General features: G+C 41.2%; 1 protein-coding gene across 6 annotated transcripts in view; it reads right to left on the bottom strand.

The window, feature by feature from the left end:
* The window catches only part of LOC140477288 (ATPase family AAA domain-containing protein 2-like), a 70432-nt gene that overhangs the window by 947 nt on the left and 45246 nt on the right, over positions 1-24239 (bottom strand). For 2 of the 6 annotated variants that reach the window (XM_072570887.1, XM_072570892.1), the window contains 11 exons: positions 21519-21705; positions 19359-19544; positions 18698-18833; positions 18184-18380; positions 16773-16932; positions 15422-15544; positions 15017-15166; positions 8836-9270; positions 1726-1856; positions 1118-1246; positions 166-246 (listed from right to left, as the gene is read on the bottom strand). In XM_072570887.1, coding sequence (XP_072426988.1) covers positions 190-246; positions 1118-1246; positions 1726-1856; positions 8836-9270; positions 15017-15166; positions 15422-15544; positions 16773-16932; positions 18184-18380; positions 18698-18833; positions 19359-19544; positions 21519-21705 — 1891 coding nt within the window. In that variant the 3' untranslated portion in view covers positions 166-189. The remainder of the gene's footprint in view (positions 1-165; positions 247-1117; positions 1247-1725; positions 1857-8835; positions 9271-15016; positions 15167-15421; positions 15545-16772; positions 16933-18183; positions 18381-18697; positions 18834-19358; positions 19545-21518; positions 21706-24239) is intronic. The other 4 variants (XM_072570891.1, XM_072570888.1, XM_072570889.1 and 1 more) reach the window with 4 other exon arrangements.

Here is a 24239-nt window from a genome sequence, read left to right as displayed (position 1 = left end):
AACACTCACGTAAACATAATTAGATAACAGTTATCATCAAGGCAAATGCAAGAAAATATTATTGGAATAACTGAAAGTTTGATCTAAGAAATGATTTTGTAATTACTTAACAGATATAAATCAGATGATGCTGGTATCAGAAGGATGGATGACTGAAAATCTTACCAGTGAGTTCCACAGGTGTCTGTGCTAGGACCTCTTAATATTTTCATAAACTCTTTGGAGCAAGGGCCTGAAACACATTAGCTAAATCTAAAGTTGATATGATCTCCAATACTGAAAAACTTACATTCAACTTAATAACTACTTTTCACCAGTATCGACTGCTGAAATTCACTTTTCACAATTTGATTATTCCAATCCTAACTGAGTTAGGCTCACATCTTCTGTTAATTTGAGGTCATACAAACTCTACTATCCTATTTCCAAAATTGAGCCAAGTCCTACTCACCCACTACCTTGATACTCAATGATCTAAACTAGCTCAGCAAAATCTTGATTTCAAAAGTTCCTATCCATGCTCCCAAATCCCCCTCATGATTTCACCTCTTACTGTCTGTGCAATCTCCTCCAGCACTACAATCCTCAAAGCAAAAATTGGAATAAGAAACTTTGGCTCAATCCATTTTTCCATGGTAGCCATGGCTTCAGCTGTTTAAGAGTACCTAACTCAAATTTCCTCCGTCTCTGATCAAGCTTTGTGTCACCCATCCTAATGTCTCCTACTTCAACTCAGTAAATTTTCAGCATATATTGTTCCTGAAATGCAATTTAGGTGTCTAAAGTCATTACATCAATTATTGCATAGGATTATCTTAATTAGGACTTGAGTCTATTTGAATTCAGTTCATAGATAAGATATAACAGGTAGGCTCAAAAGAGTTGGCCTCTGAAAAAGCCACAGAAATAAATATTTGAATGAATACAAAGTTGGTTATTTATAGAGAGTAAGCATTTTCAAATGTATAAGAGTGAAGCAGAGTTTTGTCACTTGTGGCACTATGAAAATTCATCTTTGATTTCACACATACCATGTTAACACATCCAGGCTTATGTAGCTTTAATAGTTTTAAGTAGAGAAACTTTTTCTTCAAAGATGAAAGGTGTTGTGACTTACCTGTACCAGCAGAGTCTTGTCAAACTCTTTACGGTGGTTGTAGATGCATTGACTGAGCACGGCATACAATTTTTCAAGCTGATTTACAGTGAATCCCTCTGTTTTCTGAGTAACTTGTTTCCAGAGATTCTGCATACAAACCAGATTAAAGAAACATTTAAACAGTCAATGGCGAATTCATTACTCAAGAATATTTTGCAGCATTGACTGCATTTCTACATATGTTTGAACAATGGAATTAGAAGCACATTAACTTCCCCCAGCTACTAGCAGTATTGATATTACAAATATAAAGGAGCAATATATATATTACGAGTGATGGGAATAACAAATACTTGAAACTGCTAGACAAATGAATGAACAAGATAGCCAATACACTCCGCAGTAAACTCCACCATTTGAAAACATCTCTTGTAAGAAGTTTAAGTGTTTAACAGGAATCATTTTTTTAAAAGAAATTCTGTATTCATGAACAAATCCAAGCAATTAACATTCATTCATTTGAAGAGATGATGTCTCTAGAGACAAAGAACTACCCAAGGGATTAAAAGTTGAAATAGTAATTATTTTTAAAATGGAATGTTGAAATATTCCATACCACAATTTACCTTCAGCCTTTCGTGATCAACAATTACAGGTGGTATATGTTCAGAAAGAACCTCCATTGCTTTCTCCACATTAATATGCTGTTGCTGTTCCACCTGAGCATGTCTGCTGCGGGTCATATGTAACAGTGCATCTGTGTGGGGACATAATTATTAACACTTTGTAAAAGTGTTCCTCATTTATGTGGAATCTTGGCAATCATATTTATAACACTCAAACTCAACAACCAAAGCACTGGCCATCTTATATTCCTTACATTCTTCATTGTGAGAATGTTATAAAAATTGTGGGGTTAAGACACCAGATTCAGTCCCTTAGTTTCAATGTGATGGGGGGAAAAGTAACAACTACCCAGTAATTTCATATTGTGCATAATAAATTAACTTTTATGGGGAGGTGGACTGCAAGCACTGCTGGGCTGAAGGTCCCAATGAATTCTGGACCTTGGCAAATCCATGGCATTAGGCAGGGAGGATGGAGGAGTGAAATTTCAAGTCCAAAACAGGGAGGAAGAAATGGAGTTGCTGCTGTTTAGAAGGAACTGCCTCAAATACAGTATTCCCCTTGCCACCTTTTAAAATTATTTAAAAAAAAACAAACATTTGCGTATTCTTGGATGCAAAATGCTGGGGTTAAGTGAGGTTTAGTTTATCATGTATTTATCGATGGGGAGACAGTGGTAAAGTGGGAATGTCACTGGACTCGCAATTCAGACGCATAGGCTAATGCTCTGGGAACAGAGGTTTAAATCCCACCATGATATTGAGTGGAATTTGAATTCAATTAATAAATTTGAAAATGAAAGCTGGAAGTGATCATGAAATTATCATCAATTGTCATAAGTAGTCCAATTCACTAACGTCCTTTAGAGAAGGAAATCTGCTACTCTTTTCCATTCTATCCTACATCGGATTCTAGATCCACACTAAATGCTTGATTTTCAGAGTTGTGGATATGTTCACCGAGCTGGGAAGTTGATTCTTAACTGCCCTCTGAAATGGCATAAAAAGCCACTCAGTAAAGGGAAATGAGGGATGATTATAAAATTTGACTTTATCAGAAATGCTCATTTCCATGAAAGAAAAGATTACGTTTGTATTACAGAGGTAAACTGAGCGCTTATTCCGCTGCTGCCATTGCCAACCCCCACTAAACAGATGTTTAGCAGGAACATGTGAAATCGAGCCCAATTAAATGACACTAGAAGATTACCTCTAGCAAACCTTTCTGGTTGTAGGGAGGCAAAGAGGAAAAGAAAAAAAAAGAACACTTTTTAACCACCTCAAAAGGTAACTAATCATCTGCGATTGCAATATAAAATGGAAAATGACACCATTATAAAAGATTCTGGATTAGTGGTGCTGGAAGAGCACAGCAGTTCAGGCAGCATCCAAGTAGCTTCGAAATCGACGTTTCGGGCAAAAGCCCTTCATCAGGAATAAAGGCAGTGAGCCTGAAGCGTGGAGAGATAAGCTAGAGGAGGGTGGGGGTGGGGAGAAAGTAGCATAGAGTACAATGGGTGACTGGGGGAGGGGATGAAGGTGATAGGTCAAGGAGGAGAGGGTGGAGTGGATAGGTGGTAAAGAAGATAGGCAGGTAGGACAAGTCCGGACAAGTCATGGAGACAGTTACTGAGCTGGAAGTTTAGAACTAGGGTGAGGTGGGGGAAGGGGAAATGAGGAAACTGTTGAAGTCCATATTGATGCCTTGGGGTTGAAGTGTTCCGAGGCGGAAGATGAGGTGTTCTTCTACCAGGCATCTGGTGGTGGGGGAGCGGAGGCGGCCCAGGACCTCCGTGTCCTCGGCAGAGTGGGAGGGGGAGTTGAATTGTTGTGTCACGGGACGGTGTGGTTGATTGGTGCGGGTGTCCCGGAGATGTTCCCTAAAGCGCTCTGCTAGGAGGCGCCCAGTCTCCCCAATGTAGAGGAGACCGCATCGGGAGCAACGGATACAATAAATGATATTAGTGGATGTGCAAGTAAAACTTTGATGGATGTGGAAGGCTCCTTTAGGGCCTTGGATAGAGGTGAGGGAGGAGGTGTGGGCGCAGGTTTTACAGTTCCTGCGGTGGCAGGGGAAAGTGCCAAGATTGGAGGGTGGGTTGTTTGGGGGCGTGGACCTGACCAGGTAGTCGCGGAGGGAACGGTCTTTGGGGAAGGCGGAAAGGGGTGGGGAGGGAAATATATCCCTGGTAGTGGGGTCTGGAGGTGGTGGAAATGTCGGATGATTTGGTTTATGCGAAGGTTGGTGGGGTGGAAGGTGAGCACCAGGGGCGTTCTGTCAACCAGCAGAGTTCGGACTCGAACAGGACAAACAGTACAAACTACAGATTCAAAAACACCAGCAACAGTTCTCCTTCAAGATCCTCCGCTCCACGCTTGCAGCAATGCGCCGGCACCTCAGCTCTCTCCAGTCAGCCCTGCCTCAGCTGAGGGTCACACTCTCTCAGAATTGCAAAGGACCCACTCTGTACTACATCCTCAGGAGAATTCATACTCTCAACAAACAGTATTTCAATTCCATCTCAAACATCAAAAACTGTAAGTACAACAAACTTTTATCCACCTACCTCCATAACCAGCGCTCCTCAAACATTCCAGAACATTTCCCTGGCCTCGGAACCTATTCCACCATTAGCCATGTGGCTGATGCAGCTACCACCCCCATGCTGATTGATTATGTCACTTCCGCCCTCATCATGGCCACTCCCACAACCACTTCCACCCCACTGTCACTATCCCAACCCCCCAGACCCCAAGGGGAACACTACCCCTGCTCATGACTCAACCACCATTCCCCCCACCATCACACCCACTCCAGTTACAGGTTCCGCCCCCACTCCTAGCTCTACACCCACACCAGATCCCAGCTCCCAGCCCTGCCGAGTTTTCACCATACCCCCAGACCTCCCCCTCACGGAGGACGAACGATCAGTCCTCAGCAAAGGGCTCACCTTCATCCCCCTCCATCCACACATCAGTGAGTTTAATACACGCCATGATGTCGAACAATTCTTCCGTCGCCTCCACTTCCGAGCTTACTTTCACAATCAGGACTCCCGCCCCCTTCAGAGGACCCCTTCGCCCACCTCCAACACACTGCATCCACCCCGCTGGACACCCCACGCTGGCCGATTACCTGCCCTCGACCTCTTCATTTCCAACTGCCGCCGGGACATTAACCGCCTCAACCTGTCTACCTCCCTCCCCCACTCCAACCTCTCACCCTCAACGCGCAGCCATCCAATCCCTCTGCTCCAATCCCAACCTCACCATCAAGCCAGCGGATAAAGGGGGCGCAGTGGTAGTCTGGCGCACTGATCTCTACACCGCTGAAGCCAAACGTCAACTCGAGGACACCTCTTCCTACTGCCCCCTCGACCATGACCCCACCCTTCATCACCAAACCATCATCTCCCAGACCATACAGAACCTCATCACCTCAGGAGATCTCCCACCCACAGCTTCCAACCTCATAGTCCGGGAACCCCGCACTGCCCGGTTCTACCTCCTTCCCAAGATCCACAAGCCTGACCACCCTGGCCGACCCGTTGTCTCAGCATGCTCCTGCCCCACTGAACTCATCTCTACCTACCTTGACACTGTCCTATCCCCCCTAGTCCAGGAACTCCCCACATACGTTCGAGACACCACCCACGCCCTCCACCTCCTCCAAGACTTCCGTTTCCCAGGCCCCCAACGCCTCATCTTCACCATGGATATCCAATCGCTCTACACCTCTATCCGCCATGACCAGGGCCTCCAAGCCCCCCGTTTTTTCCTCTCCCGACGTCCCCAACAGTACCCTTCCACCGACACTCTCATTCGTTTGGCCGAACTGGTCCTCGCCCTTAACAATTTTTCCTTTGAATCCTCCCACTTCCTCCAGACCAAAGGGGTAGCCATGGGCACACGTATGGGCCCCAGCTATGCCTGTCTCTTTGGTGGCTACGTAGAGGAGTTGATCTTCCATAGTTACACCAGCACCACTCCCCACCTCTTCCTCCGCTACATTGATGACTGCATTGGCGCAACCTCGTGCTCCCGCGAGGAGGTTGAGCAATTCATCAACTTCACCAACACATTCCACCCTGACCTTAAATTTAACTGGACCATCTCTGACACCTCCCTCCCCTTCCCGGACCCCTCCATCTCCATTAGTGACGACCGACTTGACATTGACATTTTTTACAAACCCACCGACTCCCACAGCTACCTGGATTACACCTCTTCCCACCCTACCTCTTGCAAAAATGCCATCCCGTATTCCCAATTCCTCCGCCTCTGCCGGATCTGCTCCCAGGAGGACCAGTTCCACCACAGAACACAACAGATGGCCTCCTTCTTTAGAGACTGCAATTTCCCTTCCCACGTGGTTAAAGATGCCCTCCAATGCATTTCGGCTACATCCCGCACCTCCACCCTCAGACCCCACCCCTCCAACCATAACAAGGACAGAACGCCCCTGGTGCTCACCTTCCACCCCACCAACCTTCGCATAAACCTAATCATCCGCCGACATTTCCACCACCTCCAAACAGACCCCACCACCAGGGATATATTTCCCTCCCCACCCCTTTCCGCCTTCCCCAAAGACCGTTCCCTCCGCGACTACCTGGTCAGGTCCACGCCCCCAAACAACCCACCCTCCAATCTTGGCACTTTCCCCTGCCACCGCAGGAACTGTAAAACCTGCGCCCACACCTCCTCCCTCACCTCTATCCAAGGCCCTAAAGGAGCCTTCCACATCCATCAAAGTTTTACTTGCACATCCACTAATATCATTTATTGTATCCGTTGCTCCCGATGCGGTCTCCTCTACTTTGGGGAGACTGGGCGCCTCCTAGCAGAGCGCTTTAGGGAACATCTCCGGGACACCCGCACCAATCAACCACACCGTCCCGTGACACAACAATTCAACTCCCCCTCCCACTCTGCCGAGGACACGGAGGTCCTGGGCCTCCTTCGCCGCCGCTCCCTCACCACCAGATGCCTGGAGGAAGAACGCCTCATCTTCCGCCTCGGAACACTTCAACCCCAAGGCATCAATATGGACTTCAACAGTTTCCTCATTTCCCCTTCCCCCACCTCACCCTAGTTCTAAACTTCCAGCTCAGTAACTGTCTCCATGACTTGTCCGGACTTGTCCTACCTGCCTATCTTCTTTTCCACCTATCCACTCCACCCTCTCCTCCTTGACCTATCACCTTCATCCCCTCCCCCAGTCACCCATTGTACTCTATGCTACTTTCTCCCCACCCCCACCCTCCTCTAGCTTATCTCTCCACGCTTCAGGCTCACTGCCTTTATTCCTGATGAAGGGCTTTTGCCCGAAACGTCGATTTCGAAGCTACTTGGATGCTGCCTGAACTGCTGTGCTCTTCCAGCACCACTAATCCAGAATCTGGTTTCCAGCATCTGCAGTCATTGTTATTACCATTATAAAAGAGCTGTAATGTCTGCACAATATTGAAGAAAAAAGAAAATCTATACTTAAAAAGATTTTTAAAAAGGTGGCACAAAGTAGGATACCCATAATCCATTTACAAATATTTTAGCAAGATATTGCACAGCCGTATAGCTGTGCCTTGAGAGTTGCAGATCTCAGCAAAATCACACTGTTCAGCCTTGGGGAATGTGGGGAGGGGGAGAAATGTTGGCTTTAATTCTAGGATGCTCCACTGCTTCAACCTTGCTGCCTCCAAAGCTAAAAAGGAAATGAAAAGATAGGCCACATGGTTTCATTTTACCCCATTCATAGGTCACCCTGACTCTGGCTTCCCATTTCTTCCAGGTGCCTATGGCCTCACTAATTTCCCCAATTCGCCTGACTCAAGGGAGAAATCTGGAACTTTGATCACCCGGCAAAGAGACATTAAAGAGTAAGTAAGTAATCTGGAGCCAAGTACATTAGCAATCATAGAAACAGAAGAAGTTCCTGCCTTAGAAGTTCAGGTGCACTGACCTAGACAAATTAGGCATTGGAAATATTCAGAATAGTTAAGTCCATAGCCCAACAGATAGCATTCGAGTACATGTTGGAAATCCGCAGACAGCTTGTCAGTGAAGATGTCTGGAGTACTGGGCTTGGAAGTTATTCTTAATCAATGGCTGACAATGGCCTGTGGTTTCATTCAGTTAAGTCTATTTTATTAACTTTTTGATGGCTGCCAGAGGAAAAGATGTTAAATCCCTAATATGTGCTCAACAAGCCCAAAATAATGAGTCCTGAATTTCATTTCGGTGGAAATGCAAGAGGCTTAAAATGCAATTGTTACTCAAGAATACAATCAAACAACTCGAACTGAAACTCTGATTAAGATTGCAAAAATAAAATTATAAAAACAAATGACCTTGCAGCTACTTTGGTTCCTTTCACGACCTCAGTATGTCGCAGATAATATAACTTACTTCTGAAGCACTGTTACTTCAAGCTAGGTTTAAAAGGAAGAGGAGTGGCATAGTGGTAACATCACAGGTCTAGTAACCCAAAATCAAGCTAATGTTGGTGACAATTGAATTCAATAAAAAGCTGGAATAAGAGACTAATCGAACAGGGACACCTAAAAAAAAAGTGTCAATTGTCATCAAAATCCATTTGTTTACTAATGTCCATTAGGGAGGGATATTTGTCATTCATTTTTGTCTGATTTGAGATTCACAGCAGTGTGACTGTTTCTTAACTGCCTGTGGGAAATTAGGGATGGGCAACAAATACTAGCCTAGCCAAATAATGTCTAATTCCATGGATGGAAAACATCAGCAGCCAAGTTCTGAACAAAAGGCCCCACAAATACCAACGATTCGGTCTTGATGAATTATTTAAGGCATAAATATTGGCTTTGCCAGAAGTCTCCTGCTCTTTGAACAACGCCTTATGACTTTTTTAATTCGCTTTTAACATATTCACTCTTTTAGTACTTTGTGTGTATAGATGATATAGGGACACTACTTTTCAACATGCATGTCAGATTCGTAATGTCATTTTGCTATTTCCATACTTGAATTGTACCGACTATAAATGTGATTTAACTGGCTCTCTGTTGGAAGAAAAGCTCAAAAATAAATAAATACATATATATAACTCATACACAAACTATAAAAAACACAGACCTGCAGAACGTTGTTTATCAGTCTTCTTTTCCATGTATTCACTTGACTCAAGTTGCTGTTTTTTAACACAACTTCCTCCACCCAGTTCACTTACTTCCAATTTTGCTTCATTAGAAGAAAGCATTTTCTTCTTGTACATATTCACACCAACAGAGATCAGTTCACCATCAGACTGGACTTCAATAAATTCCTTTGTCATTGTTTTCATGCAGCCATTGTAGAGACTTTGGTCTTGCTGAGTTTCCCTGGAGCAATCTCCATTGTAGTCTGTTTGAGCTTTAACTGAATCATTGTCATTTTCTATTCTCTCAGTGGTGTTATCACCAATACCATCCTCTGCATTTTTGATATTTGGTGAAGACCTCTTGCACTTGTTGGCATGTACATCACAATCCCAGTGATTAGACCTACGAAGTTTCTTCTTCGACTGAACTGCTTAAACAATATATCATGATATGTCAGAACAACTCAGGTTCCCCCACGACAAATAGAACATATATACAATCATCCTTTACGTTTTATTGTAATTCATTCATGGGACAAAGGTACTGCTATATGGGACAGTATTTAATGCCCATCCCTCATTACCCTTCAGAATGTGATGTGCTGCCACCTTAAATCAGTGCAGTCCATTTGTTGCAATAATTTACAGACTCTGACCTGCTCTTGTTGCCAGAGTTTTATTTGGCAAGTCCAGTTCAGTTTCTGCTCAAGGGCAGCCCTCAATGTTATGTATTGTGATTTCTAAACATCACTCCATTTTTAACAGAGGCATATATAATGACCAAGTTTGAATGAAACTAAACGAATGAGTCTTTTCTTTATAAAGCATTTCTTATATCAAAATGAAAGGATGTTTTACTAGGTTGTACCTGCAGATGGACTTCTTTCTGGAATTTATAAAGTGTTTTCAATAAGTTGGGAAAGAAACTTTTTTTGGGGTTTAATGTTAATTCCAAATTTTACTTGTTATTTAAAAAGAATCTGAAGCTTTGCAAAAATCACTACACACTTCCTTGGTTTAGGTGTTTTCAATCAATCAGATTGAATTTTATTATTCTGGCCATCTTATGCACATACAGCATCATCTACAGTTTGGACTGCAGCCTTTCCTTTCTTCACAAATGACTGACTCATTGTCCATTCGTCACCCTTGAGTACTTGACCTAAAACAGTTTTGCTCATAACTGAGTTTAGACAGCATGGGGTTATCCAATCACAGAATAGTGAAAGGTAGGTCTTCCAAACTAGGGTCAGTAGTATATTGGTCAAAAAGCAGGAATTCTCACCAACCTTTCCTTGTATCAACATGTACTTGCGACAATTGTAGCAATGCTGCTGCCGCCCAGCTATGAAGAACTAAACTGGGACAGGTTACATGAATGAAAATCAAGATAGTTCAATTACACACTGCTTACCAACTAACGTCATTGTGGGACAGCACAACCTTGTATAATTTTATAGCCATATGTATTAACATCCAATAATTCACACTGAAGGATAGTGCTTTATTGCAATATTTGACTTTAGTGATTGGAATGACATAATCCAGGTGGACCTCAAAATTCGAATTCCTTGACTGGACCAGGTTAACAGCCCCAATCAGGAAGCCCTGGCTGACATATAAACAGGAGTGTCAGAGATTCTGTTCATTCTAGATGCAGGCTCTGAGTTAGTAGGGTCAGTGTCATGTAAATAAAGAGCGACTTGGTGACAGGATAACTGCCCTCTTGAATTATTTCAGTGGCTACAACAGAAAAACAAACCCCTGTAGAGATTCCTCACTTTGAGGTGGGGAAAGCATTTCTAACATTGTGCTGCTATTTGGGAAGCTAGACTCATTTGATCCTGTCGAAAACTGTGCCCAGTATATGGAAAGTATGCATCATTTTTTTTCCTGGAGAAATTACACTGGGGCAGATGAAAACCAACAAGTAATTATCCTGAAAAATTGTGGAGCCACAACATTTTTGGTTATTAGGAGCCTAACTTTCCCTAAGGCACTAGATATGAAAACCTGTTAAGTTGATGGATTTAGTTGAGGAATACCACAACCCCAAGCCTCCTCTAATTCTGAGATGCTATTGGTTTTACCTGGCAGTTAGGGAACATGGGGAATCTGTTTTGAGATATTTGACAAAGTTAAGATGACTGACAGAGGAAAGTGATCTGGGTTTAACCTTAACTAAGATGTTGGAGACTGTTAGTATTTGAATTAATGAAGTTATCATGCAAAAGCACCTATAGCTGAAGACCAACTGGACTTCAAACAAACACTATAACTGGCTTAGTCATTAAAATATTTGCAGGTTTGTTACAGGATATGCAGGTGGAAGTGGACACCCTCACTAGTTCAAGTGAGCTTGGGAAACTCCATTTTACTGAAGGAAATTACATTGCCTCACTCAGGACATATCCTGAACCAAAGGATTGTAGGCCAGCCCACAGTAAAACCCTAAAAACAAAGCTAAGCCTCAGTCAAACAGTTAGCATTTTCTTGAGGATCTGGGCCAGCAGGCCATTGTAATTGCTGCCAGTATGCGGGCCTGAGATAGGAAAAGAGTCCCACTAGGCCTGAATTGAGTAAAAGAACTCATAGGCTGGTATCCAGCAAAACGTACACCCTGGAAAGTCCACCTACAGCCTTTTGGTTCTGATTTGGATGTTGCTAAGCAATTTAACTGTTCCAATCAAAATACATGTCTGGTATAATGGTCATCCAGTTTTAATGGAAGTCTGTTATCAGCACAGCTGTATCAGTGATTGCAGAACCAGTCTAACAAAATTTGCTCTGACTCCAATCCTTAAGTTTACTCAAGACCTTGACCAGGCTGAGAACCTCTACTGGTGAACCCCTACACATTAAGGGTACAACTTCGGTTCTGGTCTCTTATGAGAAGCAGCTGATTCAGTTACCACTGATTATAATAAAAAGCTCGGGCCCAAGCTTGATGGGGTGAAATTGGTTGAGAAAGATTAATTTGATTGGCTGCCTAAGTGAAGTCCCAGTTAAATACTGGAAGTTTTTTTCAGGAAGGTTTAGGGAATATTAAAGGGCCCCGTGCCACTTTGCATGTTAACCAAGAAGCCATTCCACAATTCTGCAAGGAGTAGCCTTACATACAAAAATAGAGGCAGGAATCAGGAGGACGTGCTAATATTCAGGAGGCTGCAAACCAAAGAAATCATCAAACCAATACAGTCTGTGGAATGGGCAGCACCAGTCTCACCAACTGTGACGCCAGACAGTTCACCTTTGAGCGATTTCAAACGAATGAAGAACCACTTATTGCAGCTGGATAAATACCCAATCCCTTGCAAAATTAGTGGGGCTCCTCACAAAGCAGAGTAACTGCCATTCGTACCTGCAATTGCCAAAGTATGAGTACCTGTAAGGGTTTGTACTTATACACGATAACTGCCATTTAAGGTATCATCAACCTGTGCCATTTTCCAGCAGACGATGGAGAAGATTTTAACCAGGTCTATTCCAGGTCATCATTTAGCTGAATGACGTGCTTAGAGAACTTGGACATAGTGCTTAAACTTTTCTTCAAGGCAGGTGTACACCTTAGATGGGAAAAACATGTTCCAGGCAACACAAGTAACCTACTTGGGCTACAGAGTCGACAAAACCAGGTTACACCTATTAGAAGATAAAGTGAGGATTATCAAAGGTGTTCCAGCTCCCACATTTGTGCAGGAGCTTAAATCTTTCCTTGGGTTGGTGAATTATTACAGAAAATTCATACATAACTTAGTCTCCATCCTAGCACCCTTATATCTGCTATTGAGAAAGGGTCTGCTTTGGAAATGGTCATGTAGTCAAGATGTAGCCTTTAGGGAAGTGAAGAAGCAGCTGTCATCATCTAAGGTACTGACACTATACAATCCAAAGAGAAATGTGGTGCTGACATGTGATGCCTCCCCATACGTTATTGGGGTGGAATCAGCTCAGCTGTGGCCCTGCAGAGAGGAACGCTTGATAGCATATGCTTCCTGGATTTGGCCAAGGCTGAATGAAGATAAGCCCAGATTGAAAAGGAAAGTCTGGCAGTCATCTTTGCTGTGAGAAAGTTCCACCAGTACTTTTATGCACATAAATTTGTAATAGTAACAGACCATAAACCCCTGCTCGAGCTACCTAAAGAGGACAGGGCCTTGCTGCCCATAGCTCAGGTCCAATTTAGCAGGGCTTTTATTCAGAGTGTATACAAATACAATTCGAACATATCCAGGAAGCCAAGTGGCAAATGCAGATGCCTTAAGCTACCTACCACTGGCTGATTAACCACCAGTGGTGCTACTACTAGAGAAGTCCATACTAGTTGAGTCCATACTAGTTTTGAACTTTCTGGACACCCTTCCAGTCACTGCTGACAATGTCAGACTATGGATACAAAAAGATCCAATCCTGGCAAAACTAAAACAGCTGTTAGTGATAGAGGAAACAAAAGGGTCATCACAACCAGAATCAAAACCTTTCTGGATCATGTGAGACCAGGTCATCATAGAGGATGGCATATTATTATAGGGAGCAAGTGTGATTGTCCTGAGCAAAGTTCATCGCCAAATACTTGTTGAACTCCACTAGGGTCATCTAGGAGTTTCCAAAATGAAGATGTTGGTGAGAAGTTCACGAGGGGCCAGTATTAGATGCTGACATAGCCATGTTGGTGGGGCAATGCCAACATGGACAAAAGTTATCACCAGCAGCTCCCCCACATTCATGGCAATGACTGGGTAAACCTTGGATTCGATTACACATTGACTCTGCTGGATCTTTCATGGGCTCTATGTTCTTAATCCTCATGGAGACCTATTCAAAGTGGCTGGGCTTGCATAAAGTTTATTTGTCAAACACGAGGACAATGACTGAAAAGCTGAAAGCTTTTGCAATACAGACTCTGGGGTGGGTTGGTCACAGACAAGAGGCTATCATTTACCAGCAGTGAATTTGAGTATTTCCTCAAGTCGAATAGCATTTGGCATGGAAGGACAGTAACATATCATCCATCTTCCAATCTGGCAGAAAGAGCAGTCCAAGTTTTGAAGGCAGACTTAAAGAAACAGCCTACAGCTTCACTGGATACCAAACTGCCCCAGTTCTTTTTGATTATAAGATCACCCCTCTCAACTACAGAAATAGCTCCTGGATCTTCCTGGACCTGGGTGAAGGAGGGTGAAAGAACATCAGGAATGCCAATGCTGGACACACGACTCCTCTCAGCAAAAGAGACAGTTTATTTTAGGGGATGAAGATTGGTGTCCAAACCACAGAAATGCAGGCATGGGTAAGAGGCATTGTCAACACGAGGTCAAGTGACATACAAAAGTTAGAGTAGCAGAGATGGTCCTAAACAAGCATTTGGACCATATGAAAACTACCACCTCTCAAACAGGGCAGGAGCAAAACATACCCAGTCCCTCAGAATATTCAGTAAGCTGTCTGAACTATGGGTTCTCCCCCGCTGAATGAAGAAATATCGGATGATGAGATGGACATTGCAGACGTCACAATCTTGACACCATTACCGCCTAAGGATGATGAATTTCTTCAGAGATGTTCTAGGTGCACGATGGTCCCGCCAGTATCTGAGGCAGAGTCGGAGTCAGAGGAACTGAACCTGTTGCGAAAATGCCCCAGAAGCTTCAGGAAAAAAAGAATGGGCCTACATCCTAGGACTTAGAGGGGGAGAAGTGTTGTGACTGGAATGAGAACAGCTAAGTGGACCGCAGAATAAGTTCCTTGACTAAACCAGATTAACAGCCCCAATCAGGGAACCCCAGCTGACAGGTATAAACAGGAGTGTCAGGGATTCTGTTCACTTGAGCAGGCTCTGAGCTAGCAGCATCAGTGTCATGTACTAAGCGTGTGTAAATAAACAGTGACTTGGGACAGGATACTTGCCTTCATGGAGTTATTTCAATGACAAGTCATTTACTGAGATAAAAATTGCGTTTCCTATCAATTTAAAATGCTTCACTGAAATTCAGGTTTTCAAATACCTCAAGTGACCGCAACAGGTTTTCAAAATCACAAGGATTTAGTAAACTACAGATGCCTCAATCACAAACTTAAATTAGCAAGAGCCAGTAAGATTTGAAAATTACAGGAAAGGAAAACATTTAAAGAATGCAGGTTGATTTTAGCAGATTACCAAGAACTCCATGGACTTACCTCTAGGGACTGAAGGGGTGCTTGCAGCAACTGGTGTGGGCATTTCAACTCTTTGTTCAGAAGTTTCAAGGCAGTTTTTTTTATTTTCTGTTGTGGAATTCTTTGGTTGCACATGATAAAACGTGGGTGCAAATTTGGAAGAATAGCAACCTGTGAGAACAAAAGTATTAACATTTGGATATTATATGCAAGTTAAAATGCATTCTTTTTCAGTAAATGCATGGGTTTGCATTATAGATGCTGGCATACTATCAGCACTCAAATGTTAACAACCACGAGATTTACTTTACTGACAGGCTATTTCTTACGGCACAATGTGTCAACTGTTACACTTGCTGCTGCAAGCAATTGATGGAACATGACTAGCATTAAAGCAAAAGGGCTTAATAATAGAAAATGATGTACCTCTATTCTTTCGTGATTCTTGAATTTCTTCACAGAGCTTTTCAAATTCTTCATCAAGTTCTGATTTCATAATTGCATTGGCAGTGTCTTTCAAAGCACAGGCTCGGTGTCTAATCATACGATCTAGGACAACAATATTCCATTTATCATTTTGGAGAAGCAAAAGCAACCTACTTTTAATTTCTATTCCATTTTGATCGGAGGCAGAGATGGGGTAACAACAGTTATGTTATTAGAAATCCAGAGACCTGGACCGATAACGTTCCACAGCCATGTTATAAAATCCCAGTGTGGTAGCTGGGAAATTGATGATCAGTTACTTAAATAAACTAGGAACAAAAGCCAGTGCCAAATAACAGGATTCTTTTCATAAAACTTATCTGGTTTATTTATGCCCAGCAGGGAAGTAAATCTGCCATTCTTAACCCACCTACATGCGACTCCAGACTCTCTCAATGTGCGTGACTCTCAATGGTCCTCCAAAAATGATCTAAGTCAGCCAGGAAGTGGTTCTTTGTGACCTTAGAGGGAAATTAGCAACTAGCCAATAACTACAAACATTGTGAACAAAATGTCAGATTTGTGAATGAATTAAAGCAATTCTTCAAATACAGAAGTTTAATCAATTAAATATCAGTTTTAAGTAGTCCTCCAGACTATCCATTTGAACTGAAATTGATCTGCCAAGCAATAATGTACTGTTTAACAGCTACAAACTAGACAACCACAGAAAATGCATTGCCAATTAAAAGTTACAAAATGACTTTTATACTGCAGTAATATATTTTGCATTGCTGAAACTCATTACATTCCAGGCACAATTCCTACCCTACAGACAATTCAGGTGTGTACAATTTTCCTGCTCATATCATACTTTGCAGAAAGTGCAACCTATTCACTATGCTTCCATTTCACAGGCTCTCAGATCCATTTACTATGTTGATCTTTGCATTCAAATCCATTCAAAGCTTTTCTTGACTTTGTTGCTAAAATGGTTCAGCACTATAATCTTTCAGAATATTCAATTTCTTTGATTCTAGTCTACTGCATCACTGCCTAATCTTGCTGAACTAATGTTGTTATTGCTATTGCCAAGTCTTAGCATACACCACCCCTCTCCCATAGCCCCTCCCTGACTTCTTTCAAGGCCATCCTTAAAATCCATCTTTGACAATGCTTTGGTCACTCCTCCTGAAAACTCATCTTTGATTCAATGTCACAACTGCAGTTCCTCTAGCATTTTCATTTTTATTCCAGTTCCATTCTTGCCCGAAAGTAGAACTGCTCCCTTTAAACTGGACAACTTGGAATTTCTTTTCCAAAAGATTAGATTCTCTTATTTGTTTCTCACCTGAAGGGTCTCGATCAGGATTGTACTCCAGTGCATTATTGCAGATCAACTCTATGTCTTGAAGATATGCCTTTACAGTCATGTACCTGTGTAGGTCAATCTTTGACATAATAGTGGAAAGGTCCATTGGTTGTTTGATAACAGTGCAGTAATCTGAAACCTAACAGAGAAACAGAAAACTTTAACTAATTGTACACTTCAAGAGATAATATGCAAAATGTTTACACAATTTATTCTCGACTAAATTCAAGAGCTGACAATCAGACTGGACATACTCTGAACACAAAGCAACAAAGTCTCAACATTTGTGAGGGATGCATTCCTGGAGCATATCAGAGTGGGTGAATTTTGCAAACTACAAAAACAGCTAGCTGCACATGTGCAAGATGTGATCGATGACACGTGACAGTTTACTTCCAGAAAAGTGCGGATGAATAAATACTGAAGTCACAGTATGTTATAAAACGTACAGTATTACACATAAGCTAATTCCGAAGGGCAGAGGTAAACTATTTTTAAATCCTCTGTGGTACAGTCAAGCTAAATTATTCCCCTCCAAAATGATTCACAGTACTTTCATTCATCTTAGGTATTTAATGCGAATTTATTAAGTAGTTGAATTACCTTTTTTTCAAAATGGCAAGAGTGAACTCACTCTACCTCATTTCCAGAGAAAAGAGAATGACGATCACAAGGATGGCCTTGAAAGAAGTGAAGGAGGGGCTATGGGAGAGGGGTGATGTATTTTAAGACTTGGGCTTAGCAAGTCAATGTTAAGTATGGTCAGGAAAATTAAGACAAGATGTAGACAGTGGTGAGAGTACACAATTGCATGTTTCGAAGCTTGTTAATTCATAGATATATGGGACAAATGCAGGTTAGTTAAGGAATGCCAACTTTCATTAATGGATGATTCTCCAATTTGCAACGGTGTTCTCCAGGGGCCAGCATTGAGACTCTCGCTTTACCTGATCAATATTAATGACCTCTGTATGCTGGGTAAAACTTCCTTGTTTGCAGGTGATTCAAAACTTGAAGATATTGTGAAATGTTAGAGAGATCATATAAAAATCCCTCCAACTTGTCTGTCCTTGTGAATGTGGCAATGGTTTCAGGTGAAAGATAAAATTCAGAGAAATAGGAGGTGATTCATTTTGCTTGGAAGAATAAGAAGCAACAATATAAAACAAAGTGTAAATTTCTACTTTGGATATCTGGAGGTCAAGCAAAGCCCCTTGTGAATGCAACATCTGTTTTTTCAAGAAAGCCAAAATACTCCACCTTGCCTTAAATTCCACTGACAATGCGACAAAAAGTGAAAGAGAATTTTTTCAATTATACAAACTTGGAATTAATATTTGGTCAGTGTTTAATGGGAAAACATGCTCCACTGAATGTCAGTGATTTTTACCTCCTCGACATCAACAGGTTTTGTGAACACTTTGAAACGCTTGTCATTTGCCAGCCTATGAGTCACATCACGGAGGAAAAGCCTCAGCTCCCGTAGAGTGCCTTCTTCCTCCTCTTCTAGTTGTTTCACCTCTTCCTTGGAGAGGTGTCGTGGTTCTGATGGTGGTGCTAGTGGAAGGACCTCCAAAGCCTGAAGGACTAAAACAAAAGCAACTTCAAATTGATCTAATAGTATGATCAATTATACAAAGTGAATATTTATTTAATAGTAAGTAGAACAAAACAACTAGGAAACATTTTAAAATTGTACTTCAGGTTGTAAACTCAGTACATTGAATTTTCAAGCTTAGAAAGTGCCAAATTTAAAAAAATGTTGAGAAACAGTATCTGAAACATATTTTTAATTTGATTGAGGTACTTAGTAAAATAAAAATATGTTTCAGATACGAAGTACCTCAATCACGTGTGTACGAGTTATTCTAATTACTCCTTTAAGCAACACAACTCTGACTTACCAGCCTTTTGTTTGGAGGGTGGGGCTTTTGCAGCCTGTTTCAATATCAGCTCTTCAAAGAACTTCTTTCGTTCTTCACGGCTTGGAAGCCCAACATCAAAAACTTCTCCATAATGACAGACAAATATCTTTTTTACCTAAAAAGACAAAAGGATTATTTAAGAGATGAAATATTACATCTCAAACTCTAATCATGCCTAATCAAACAGACTTGAGGATCTGAGTGCAGTTGACCCACGAGACCAATATTCGTTAACCTAAGTGCAACAATTTAATCCAATCCTTCTTTCCACACTCATTACTGTCTTTACATAAAATGAATTTAATGGACCTAATCAAAATGCTGTTGAAAAATTTACTTCCTTGCAATAGTCAGGTTATGAAACTGGATAAAGTACAAATCAAGTATTGTGGTGAAATTACTTAGTAATATCATTAAACAAAGAAAAGCAAAACTAAAACCACGCTCAATAAACCCTAGATGAATATGTTAGAATAGCTAGAATACTATTCATTGTTCATCCATGAAGATAAAAACAAATTTCTCACAAAATATCAACCTGATTAAAGCTAAATTAACTAAGATATAGATCATAAACTATGTCAGATAAATAAAAGTTGTTCATGATTTTAAAAAAAAACACTATTATATAAGAACTCACGTCTTCTGCCAGTTCACTGTGCGGGACATCACATGTTGCCAGTAGCAAGATGGGGGTAAATGTGGGAATGTCCTGAAGTAATGTAATGAACGTGGCTCTCATGGTCTCTCCAACTGATTCCCACCACTGATCAACATGCGGAATATATACGATACTTGGGGCTGTTCTTCGGGCTTCTCTAAATAGCTAACAGAATTGAGGTAATACTATAAAATAAATTTACGTACAAGGACAACACACCGTACAATCTCTTAAAATCTAGAAATGCACTTGAGTTTCTGCAATAAAGGAGGACACACACACACAACAAAAAGAAAAAGGCTATCTCCAACTAGCAATACCTACATTTTCCTCCAGCAGCATCATATTTAGATTCTTTCAGAGCTTATTGAACCTTTCTTCTTTACCTATGTAACTGACAGGACCAGATGCCATTTAATAAAACTTCAAAGTTTGGTAGAAGATTTGTAGCTCGGGTGCTCGTTGTTGTGGTTCTGTTCTCCGAGCTGGGAATTTGTCTTGCAAATGTTTCGTCCCCTGTCTAGGTGACATCCTCAGTGCTTGGGAGCCTCCTGTGAAGCGCTTCTGTGCTGTTTTTTCCGGTATTTATAGTGGCCTGTCTCTGCCGCTTCCGGTTGTCAGTTTGAGCTGTCCACTGTAGTGGCCGGTATATTGGGTCCAGGTCGATGTGTTTGTTGACAGAATCTGTGGATGAGTGCCATGCCTCTAGGAATTCCCTGGCTGTTCTCTGTTTGGCTTGCCCTATAATGGTAGTGTTGTCCCAGTCGAATTCATGTTGCTTGTCGTCTGTGTGTGGGGCTACTAAGGATAGCTGGTCGTGTCGTTTCGTGGCTAGTTGGTGTTCGTGTATACGGATCGTTAACTGTCTTCCTGTTTGTCTGATGTCGTGTTTTCTGCAGTCCTTGCATGGGATTTTGTACACTACATTAGTTTTGCTCATGTTGGGTATCGGGTCCTTTGTTCTGGTGAGTTGTTGTCTGAGCGTGGCTGTTGGTTTGTGTGCTGTTATGAGTCCTAGTGGTCGCAGTAGTCTGGCTGTCAGTTCAGAAATGCTCCTGATGAATGGTAGTGTGGCTAGTCCTTTGGGTTGCGGCATGTCCTCGTAATACATACTTAAAAATACATTATTTCTTTAGCCCTTACTGAAATGCCAGAGAGAAATCAAAAAATCTTGACGAGACACATTAGTAGAAGATAAAGATGTTAGCATTCATATTGCATTGAATATGTTTGTTGTCAAATGCTACACCTGTTCAGTAAATAACGTACAAAGAGACTGGTCAAAACTTAGCTACTGTTCTGAATAACGATCAAAGCGACTGGCTAGAATTGAGAGAAAAATCTTGATCAACAATCTGCACCTGCAAATGCAGGTTACATATTCTTCTACAACACAGCTTCAGACGTTCACCTTCCACAGGAATCATGAGCATTTATAAAAATTTCTGAACATAAGAAATATAAATGAAACATTCGTTTTCAAAACTTTTTGAAGTTATTCTGCTAGCTTAGTACAAATTCCTCTACCAACTCCCTTCCCTCTCCTGGTCGACAAAGGTTTAAGTATTGCTGGTGGGGAAGATTTAAAAATGAAAACTTCTTGAAAAAACCTTCAATTTTGATCAGAATGAAGGCACTAACCTTAGAAGATATTTACTTCATTCAATTTGTACAAGTTTGCCAAATTGGGAAAATATTACTATGATTGGATATTTTCACACGAAGTTACACAACAAAGTATGTGGCAGGCTTATGAAGAACACATTTTGTCATTTGGAGACACAAACAATCGGTAATAGTAACTTTGAAAACAAAAAGCTCCAAGCAACGTTTATTTTGGATGATAAGTATCATCTTCACTGATCTAAAGAAAAGGATAAGACACCCAGAGAGGACAAAAAAAAAGCAATGTTACAAGATGAACGATTTCATAATTGTGACTTTATGAATTCATTCTACAAAGACTGAATTTAGTTCATAAAATAATTCAATTGAACAGTTTATAGCCACTTTACGAGAAGCATGCAATAACCTGAAATGTCTAATTTGTTTGATAACTTTATTTTTCCATGGTAAGCAAGAAACAACATCCCCACTAAAAACACGTATTCAGATTATTTCAACCATACAGAATCTTACCATTGCGCAGGTTTCCTCAGGTGATGTGGCACTGACGCCATACAATACTGGAAGGTCTAGCCGATGCACAGTGTATTTCTCCAAATTGTGAAGCAGTGCAGGGGCAAGATGTGAACTCTGACCTGAACCTGGTTTTCCAGACAGCAATAGCCTCGGTCTGTAGGAGGTTGGTTGGTGATAGGCACACCTAATAAAAAAATTTAAATACTGAAAAAAAGATCATATTTACTGCTCAACTGAAACTTTAAAATATTGTATAGTTTTGCATGATAAAGCTAAACGGTCTTTAAATTGTTTACAAGGAATCTTACAAAATGGCTACCAGAAGCCACATGACAGTTTTTGGTGATTGGAACCAGACTATTCTTTCTCAAGACCCACAAGAAACCTTTTGAAATTCAAATAAACATTTCTAAGAGTAAATAAACTCATTAACAATGGCTTCTCTGGAGATGTGAATAGCTATTTCTATCTCACCAAAACTTGAAAGAATGGCAACCATTCAAGTTAATGACTGGGACACTTAAAAGTTCATTTCTGTACTCCAGGCTAGCCTAATACCTAATATGGAAACACGAGTCAATAGTTTGAGATAACAGCCATTTTTGAACTGCATAAAATTTTCAGCTGTGAACAACCATTTTTGTGCAGAGATTGCATGAGAACTTGCGAAGATAGCTCTAGCCATCACTCTCAACAGAATCAGTGAACTTCATGTGAAAGTTTGGTTCTCTATGTGACACCAAGAGCAACAAACAAATGCATAGCATTCTTCCATGTTCTGCTAAAAAGAAGTTCAGGTTAGTTTAATAATCAAAGAACCAGAAAGGATAAAGGGCTTTCATTCACATCTTGATTTTGATCTACCTACTTATTCTACACACAAAGAAACAAAAATCCAACTATTCAACAACAAAAGCAATCACAGTGGCTAAATCAGATTTCATGTTTCAACCCTTGCCTCCAAGAAATTGCAAAGCACTTGACAATAAATGGATTAGTGTTGAAATGTAGTCCTCTTTTTGTTGGGAAACAGGGTCGGCAGTTTGCACACAGTAAGGTGCAACCAACAGAATGAGAAAAGTGCTTAGTTCATCTGTTTTTGGTGGGGTTCAGATAAACGCTGCCCAATGTGCCAAGAAAGATTTCCAACTCTATCTTGAGTAAAGATATTTCTGAGCAGACAGACAAAGCCTTGGTCGAATATCACAGCGGAAAGACATGAACTCCAAAACAAAGTACCACATTGGAATGGTTAAAGTGGACATACAAATTATAACAAATCAAATGTTCTCAGAAGATATGAATAAATACTAACAAAAAAGAATAAAAGGTCAGATTAATAAAATTCAGTAAATAATAAAATAAAATAAAATACCAAGTAAATTATTTAAATTTTGACAACATATTTCTTTAAAAAAAGGTTGGTTGGCTGGCTAGCATGGGGTTTAAAATAAGGCCAATAGCACAATACCTTTTGGAGCTGAGATGGACTTAGGACCTGCCTCTTTGCCCTACTCTTAAGAGAATGGCAATGGCAAACAACCACTGACAAGAAATAAAAAACTGCCAAAAAAATTTGTATAAATGTTTTGGATGTGAATGTAGGAGGGTTGGTTAGTAAGTTTGGAGATGACATTAAAAAAAATTAGTGTAGTGAACTCAAAAGAAAATTATCTCAGAGTACAACAGGACCATGATCAGATCGGCTCATGGGTCAAGCAATGAATGGCACATAGAGTTTAATTTAGACAAATGCAAGAGGTTGCCTTTTTGGTATGGCAAACCAGGGCAGGAGTTATCAAGTTAGTGGGAGGGCCTGGGGAGTGTTGCTGAACAAAGAATCCTAGGGGTACAGGTATACAGTTCCTTGAAAATAAAACTGCAAATAGACAGGGTGGTGAAGGTATTGTTTGGGACGCTTGCCTTCATTGAGAATAAGGGTCGAGACATTGTGACTGTACAGGACACTTGTTAGGCCACGTTTGGAATATTGCGTTCAATTCTGGTCTCCCTGCTATAGGAAGGATATTGTGAAACTTGAAAGGGTTCAGTAAAGATTTACAAGGATGCTGCCAGGGTGGAGGGCTGGAGCTATAGGGAGAGGCTGAATAGGCTATGCCTATTGTCCCCGCAGCATTGGAAGTTGAGGGGTGACTTTATAGGAGGTTTATAAACCTCCTGAGAGGCATGGATAGGGTAAATAGCCAAAGTCTTTTTCCTAGAGCGGGGAAAGTCCAAAACTAGAGGGCATAGGTTTGTTAGAGAGAAAAGATTCAAAAAGAACATTAGGAGTAACTTTTGCATGCAGTGGGTGGTAGGTGTACGAAAGAAGCTGCTGGAAGAACAACATTTAAAAGGCATCTTGATGGTATATGAATGGGAAGGTTTCAGAGGGATATGAGCCAAATGGGATTAGGTCAAATTAGGATGCCTGGTGCTGTGCTGTTTGACTCAAACAACTCAGAATGAAGGCTTATAGGTAATGAGCCATGGACAGAGTCATACATCAAGGAAATAGACCCTTCAGTCCAACTAGTCCACGACAAACATGTTTGCAAACTAAACTAGGCCCACCTGTCTGCATTTGGTCCATATCCTCGCTAATCATGTACTTATCCAAATGTCTTTTAAACACTAACTGTACCTGCATACAACAGTTCCTCTGAAAGTTCATTCCACTGTGGGAGAAAAAAGTTGCCCCTCATATCCTTTTTAAAT

The sequence above is a fragment of the Chiloscyllium punctatum genome, chromosome 5, assembly GCF_047496795.1.
Source record: "Chiloscyllium punctatum isolate Juve2018m chromosome 5, sChiPun1.3, whole genome shotgun sequence".
NCBI classification, from domain to species: domain Eukaryota; kingdom Metazoa; phylum Chordata; class Chondrichthyes; order Orectolobiformes; family Hemiscylliidae; genus Chiloscyllium; species Chiloscyllium punctatum.
Note: the sequence above shows the minus strand (reverse complement) of the source record. Positions and strands in the feature narration are given on the sequence as shown.